Source organism: Oreochromis aureus, linkage group 11 (assembly GCF_013358895.1).
Source record: "Oreochromis aureus strain Israel breed Guangdong linkage group 11, ZZ_aureus, whole genome shotgun sequence".
Classification (NCBI taxonomy): domain Eukaryota; kingdom Metazoa; phylum Chordata; class Actinopteri; order Cichliformes; family Cichlidae; genus Oreochromis; species Oreochromis aureus.
Window position 1 is genome coordinate 37,507,756 of NC_052952.1, and position 6,669 is coordinate 37,514,424.

Sequence of the window (6,669 nt, forward strand, 5' to 3'; positions counted from 1 at the left end):
GTAGACTCGGCCCAATAGGAGCGCCGAATCCCACTGTAGACGACCAATCGACTGGTCGACGGAAGTTGCGTCACCAAAACAACAACACGCAGCGGACCAGCGAAGAAGCTGGCAAGTCCGCTATTTTTCATGGAAACTGGCATTTCTTTTATGTTTATGGTAAGTTATCGACTCTAAGACGCTCCTGGATTTAGCTGAAAGTACACGACGCGACGCTGAATACCTAATTTAACCTTTTTTTAACTCCAATTTCTAGTCTTGGTATGGCGACACCAACGATTCGGGTAGTTAATCCAGATGCCCCTGCACATCGTCAGCAGGCTCTACTTATGGCAACCAAAGAGGCACGTTACTACCGGGTGAGAAGTATGGTCTTCCCCAAACCTCCACAGGAGCTGCTCAGTCAAGTCAGCTGCTCAGTCATGAGTCAAGTCACTGCCTTGACTCATGTAGAGAAGCTGCTTCAAGCCGAGGGTATCCACACGCCTTCACGTCAGCAGTGCCTGGGAAAGCTGGTGGTGCCATTTGGACAATATGAACATGCACCATTTCGGTGGCTCGTTGCAAACGACGTGGGATATATGAAGTAGTGAGTGTATCATATATTTAATACCATACTATAGGCAGGTTTACTGAACTTCCATTTACTGCACATTTCCCCGTGTAAGGCTATTATCAGTATATCTTGTTCGTTGTAAACTTTCTTTAAGTGTGTAATATTCACGGAGATATTGCTGACAGTATGTATGATTCCAGCATACTTGACAGGCACAGAACAGAGGTGACAAATCCACAAAGAAAGGGAGAGATGGGGAACCAGTGGGTGAAGGATTACCTCACAGAATATGCAGAAAGCTTCCCTCAAGTCTCCGTAGTCCTCGAGGCCAACATTGACAGGTGCATCTATGGTCAGAAAGGGTTTGAAGATCACACCTTTCAAGAGATGTGGGAATTATATTGTCAGTACAGCAGCCAAAAGGACAGACCTGAGAAGTTCAGTGATGAGCAGAGGGAGGTCATTCAGAGGCACACAGTTCTGTGAAGAGGTGGTTGAACACACCAGGGACGCACATCACAAGCACCCAAATGAAGAGGTTCAGAAAATATATATATGACAAGGAACAAGTAAGTGCTATGGAGGAGAACAGCAGAACAGGGCAGTAAATGACTTAGTTAAAGATAGTGATATGTGATTAATCTTGGCAAAGTGTGGATGTGCATTTTTTCCGTCAATCGCAGTACTCACGATAAACTGTATTGTTTAGCAACAGCTGACAAGTACCCCCAGGTGTGATCCTTCATTGTGGCCAAGTGATGATGCTGAACTGATAGCTGCATCCCAGTCTGTGGAAGGTATGTGAGATTCAGAGTTAATATACATTCTACTGTTTGTACAAAGTCATTATAATTACAAAACTAATTGGTCACCTCATTTATAGATTCACTGAAGTCCCAACACTCCTTGTCTGCAAGTCAACCTTTAAAGCAACGGCTGACAAGCAGAGGTGTTTCCTCCTCCCAGACGTCTGGAACATAGGAGAACTCAGCTCCCCTGTCCAAGGAGTTTGAGAACACTGTACAGTCACCACATCAAAATAAATCTACTGTGCAGCCCAAACATCGTGAGTCCACAGAGGCTGCCATACAGTCCAAAAAACTTGACACTGTTGGATTCACTGAGTCATCTGCATCCCAGGGTCATGATCATACAACACAATTACTGTTGAGTCATTCACCTGTAGGTGATATTTATTTGAAATCAGACTATTTCAGTTAGAGCGTGTGTGTGTGCGTGCGCGCGCACGTGCGTGCGTGTGTTGTTGTAGTATTCTATGTTATATGTGTGTGTTTCAGGTGGAGCTAGAGGGATGGGTGCGTCCCTGGGAAAATCCTAATGGTATCCCATCTGCTGACATTTCCTGGCTTAAAGAGGACACTGAAAGAGGACTGTTTACCCCTGTTCAGACATACAAGGATGTTACTGGTGTGTTGAAGAGGCGACGGGTGATTAAATCAGATCGCATGTGGTTTTACCCACCAGAACCTCCTGGCTATGCCAGGGGTGCTGTGCCCAGTGTACAGCTCTTTTTTCGCAGCCGTGTCTTTTTGTGGCATCCTGTTGGGGTATGGAAGTACTCCCTGAAGTGTCCTCGAGCTGACGAGTGTGTGGGTAAAGGACAAAATGTGCACCTATATAAGTCTGGCTATCACCACCGGGTAATTTCACATAAATATTTTACTCAAGTCTTCAAATGTAAACGGTAAAACTGCCATCCTGGATTCATATGCTTATTTTGGCCATTTTCTCTCTTCTTCATTATATACTTCAGGTACGTCACATCTGTGACGTGTCCAACTGGTCCACGATGCTTACTGAGGTCCTAGGTGGACCATGTACAAAGGCGGGCAGAAGTGGCGGACTCAGCAATTTTATCACAACTCAGCGAGGGACACCAAGCCATATTCCCGGCCATCTTGACTAGCAAGTGAGTAAAATGACCACCATGTTTTTGTAGGGTTTCCTTTGTTGTTGTTGTTGTTGTTGTTGTTTGTTTGTTTGTTTTTGTTTTTTTTAAAGTTTTCAATCTCTCACTCAATTCAACATCAAGAACTTGACTGTGACTGTCCTTGCAGGCGTGGTGTGGATAAGAATGTTGTACGCTTTCTGAGAGACAGAACCGAAGGAAACACTATGGTCAAGCTGTGGCGGCAGATACAGGAGAGTCACATGGAGGAGTACCTTCAGCGGAAGGACCTGTACACCACACTCCTAATGACTTTTGCGGAGCCCGGGGGCATCGTCTCAGCCTTACGGCACACATTCCAGGCACCACTTCCTCCAAGAGCGCTTCCCTCTGCATGGCTGTTGCGCCACGCTTTCCTGCTGGCAGAGGCCAGCAATGTGAGGGATTACCGAAGCCAGATTCTGTCCACTTTTGGCACTGTGCTGAAAATGGATTCCACCAAAAAAGTATGTACTTCATAATACTGTATCACACACATTTTGTTTTTAAGTCATTAAACAAGCAAGCAGACCTTGCTTAGTCTTGAAAGACACTGGCCTGTTGTCTTTAATAGATATTGGCCACGTATTTGTTTTGTGTTTGATTAGCTTTTGAACAATTTTTTTGGACAGAAAGGAGTATTTCTGTATTGTTGTGACAGAGGGAATACAAAAGATGCTCATGGTATTGTTATGGGGTTTTTATTGTTTCAAAATACTATCACATAATGCAAACTTTTTTTTTTTTTTTTTTTTTTAGGTGGTGAAAAAGCTGTCTGGGGAAGGTCAAGGCTCAGCAGAATGGCTCACCAGTATCGGAAATGAGCACTCACAAATAGTTACATTTGTGCTGACCTGCGAGGAGTCCTTTGCAAGCTGCAGCCAATGTGCCGTGGAGTCATGGAGAGGTTTCACTTGGCCAATCAGCCTGTTCCCAAAATTTTGTATGTGGACCGTGGGTGTTGCCGTGCACAGGGACCATCAGTAGTAGAGGCCTTGTTTCAGCCTTGGGTGGACAGTGGGATGCTTGTGCGTCTGGACATCTTTCACTGGATCCACCGGTTTGATGCAGCCATCCTTACAGTCTCATGCAAAGTACTCTGCATTTAAGTCTGCAGTAGCTGGGGTGGTGCTGGCTTACCACCGCACAGACCTTGAGCTGCTTATAAGGGCCGTCAGAGCAAAGAACCCAGTAAAAATGCAGTCTGTGTCCGACGAGGAAGTTGTCCGCCTTTACATTTCCAGGGAGCAGTTAAAACACCATGTGCGCAGGGTCACACTTGGGGCTCAGGAAACGTTTCGGCTCATCCAATTGGTTATCGAGGAGCTGAAAGGTCCAGCTGGGCTGGATGAGATATTAATACAAATTGGGACAAAGTGAAGATCACACAAGGCTTGTCTATCTGATTATTTCCAGGGGCCATTGATGAGATGTGGGCAGCACAGCAGCGACACCTGGAGTGCATTCAGACATGAGCATGTATAGGGTGGCCCATACCACAACAATAAACAACGTGGATGTCCCCTATTACAAATGTCTGCGTGGAAGCAATAGCCTGGAAGGGTTCCACAAATTACTTCCTAACATGATTCCAGGTACACGGCTTTAATCTGTATACTTGTGACAAATTACACTCTTAATCCTGTCATCGTCATTTCCTTTATTATTGTTGTGTTCAGGTCCCCACTGCGCAGCACGTCCCTATCAGGTTTACCTGATAAGTGGTATTGCAAGGTGGAACTCTGACAGGAGCTCAGATGCTGTATTTGGTGGCAAAGGACGGCATCACAGGATTTACTCTGCACCGTTGATCGATCGCCTCAACACTCGCTGCTAGCAGCTGTTTGGAGAACCTGTAGAAGTAAACTTCCGTGGCCCAGCTGATCTCACATCAAATGAATTGCTCAGGTTGGAGTACTTGTTCAGTCAAAGCACTGGAGAGTCTGGAACTTTCTCTCTGGAGGGCATCGTCAGTGATGGACCTGGTCCTGAGGAGGAGGTGGTTCAGCCTGGGCAACCCGAACCAGATGATCGCGTTACACATACCAGAGTGACGAAGAGGCATGCGACACTGTATTGGATACTGTCCTTCCCCACATTACACTGACCAATGATGAGACCTCCACAGTTCACCCTCCAGCCTTTGTGAGTAGCTAGGTTTACTTTTCATATTAGGGACACAGCTCCCTTTAAACTTTAAAACAAGGATTAAAACATGCACTGCTTGTCTGACAACACAGGGAATTGTGTATATATTTACCAACCAATTTTGTATGGGATTTATTTTACAGGAAGATGCTTGCAGTTCAAACCCCCTTCCTGGATTTGAAAAGCTGGAAATGTTCTGCTCTGTGCTTGTGGAGATTAGCCTGATAGAGGACAAGCTATCACTTACCACTGAGCAGAGGAACAAGGTCCTCCAAACCTGGAATAGCGTGGAGGAGCATGACAAGCAGCCACAAAAGTTTAACCAGCTGTACAAGACCTACTGGGGCAACACCCTCTACTGCCGCACTAAAAGGGATGACCTTGTTGATGCTGCTCTTATACAGAGAGTAAAGATGGCGAAGCGCTATGCACCTGCACAACATGACATCAGCGCTCAGAGCAACAGGCTAATGTACACTCTGGTTAAACTTTTGTGGTTGCGCTCACCTCAGGGGTCTCGCAACAGTCCAGAGAATCTGTCTATTTTAAAGGCCTACGAGCGAATACAGCACCGGATTCTGGTGGAAGATGCGGTTCTCTGTAAAGCAGGCATTCCTCTCCCTAAAATTAACATCAAGACTGTGCGGGACTTCATTTGTCAGCAAGAAAGGATCCTCAATCTGCATGCAACAAAACATCCATCGATTTTGACCAAGATCACCTCCATCTCATCTGCACACCTACCTCCAGCACCACACCAACCAGCAGTACTCCCTCCTCCAGACTACCCCCTGTTGAAATATGAGCCCACGCCCAGCACTGCAGGGACCAAGGTTTTGAAGGGAAGGAGAGACTTGCTGATGCCAGTCTCCCAGCCTCAGCCACCTCTTCCACCTGTGCCACTACCACCAGCACTTGGAAAGACCCCCGCAACCTCTACCATCACCAGACCTGTGTCTTCAGTGGCTGCTTCTACATCCACCTCTGAGACTGTTTGGCCCCCCATACTGCAAAAAAAACCCTGCAGCGAGACTATCCCTGGCAATAGTGGCCCTCCTACATCACTCTCTTCCACATTGGTCATAACACCCACCATTAACACACTAGACACTGCAGGTAGACCTTCAGTCTGGGCAAAGGCAACACAGTATAAGCGTAAGCTTAAGGATCACCCCTCAGAAGTAGGAGCCAAAGTGTCACAGGTGCAAAACCTTCCCATTTGCAGAATCTGCACCAGCCAACCCAAGGACAAAAAGATTATTAAAAAAACCCTTTCTGCTCTGTAAAAATGATGTCCCCATCAATAGGTCTGAAAAATATAGTTTTTAGCAGCTACGAGCACTTTACCTCCATGGTTGACCAGCTTGGGGAGGTTTAAAAGGGTTTTCCATTGCAGAGCAGGACCTGGTGTGGTACCCCATATGGGTTTGCCGGACAATTGACTTTTAGAATGATCAAGACATTCAACTTTTATCTTTTTGTACTCTTTTAAAATATCACTGATTCCAGTTGTTGTTATTTTTTTCCCGTAGTCTTTTACAATACAATGATCAAGCCATTACACTTTTATCTTTTGGTACACAATTGATCTTTTAAAAAACCTTACATTAGAGTCAGAATCAAGTTCACTGATTGATTGCAGTGTTGTCTTTGTGTTTCACTGTTTCATTCATTTTAATAAAGTGTTTTGTATTACAGTAACAGTGAGTTGTGGAATAACTTAATGAATGAATGACTTAGACTTACTGACCTTCTTTGAATCAGCATCACTATAGTCCGAAAGGCACTGCCAATACATACAAGTAGAGCTGGGCGATATAAGATTTTTTCATATCACGATATGTTTTTTTCATTTCAGGCGATAACGATATATATCACGATATAAGCCAAATAACTATATATGTAAGATTTAAATGTGCCGTTGCTCACAAGTAAAATGTGAAATAATCAGCAGCTTGTTTTGATTTAAATATTCATTTTCCATAATAAGTTCAACAGGGCAGATGTACTTAAAATG

General features: G+C 44.9%; 1 protein-coding gene and 1 long non-coding RNA gene across 2 annotated transcripts; both read left to right on the forward strand.

Moving 5' to 3' along the window:
* Positions 1 to 1,311: 1,311 nt before the first annotated feature.
* On the forward strand, positions 1,312 to 2,308 carry LOC120442543. Its single transcript, XR_005614761.1, has 3 exons — positions 1,312 to 1,353; positions 1,440 to 1,738; positions 1,855 to 2,308. It is a non-coding gene; the product is annotated as an uncharacterized LOC120442543 (long non-coding RNA).
* Positions 2,309 to 4,555: 2,247 nt separating this feature from the next.
* LOC120442544 lies at positions 4,556 to 6,311 on the forward strand. The gene is made up of 2 exons (XM_039619160.1): positions 4,556 to 4,649; positions 4,796 to 6,311. Exon 2 carries the CDS (start codon positions 4,844 to 4,846, stop codon positions 5,936 to 5,938), a length of 1,095 nt encoding a protein of 364 aa, XP_039475094.1. The 5' UTR covers positions 4,556 to 4,649; positions 4,796 to 4,843; the 3' UTR covers positions 5,939 to 6,311.
* Positions 6,312 to 6,669: the final 358 nt, after the last annotated feature.

Coding starts and splice junctions, on each gene's coding strand:
- LOC120442544 (XM_039619160.1), top strand. CDS start 4,844: ATGTTCTGCTCTGTGCTTGTGGAGATTAGCCTGATAGAGGACAAGCTA.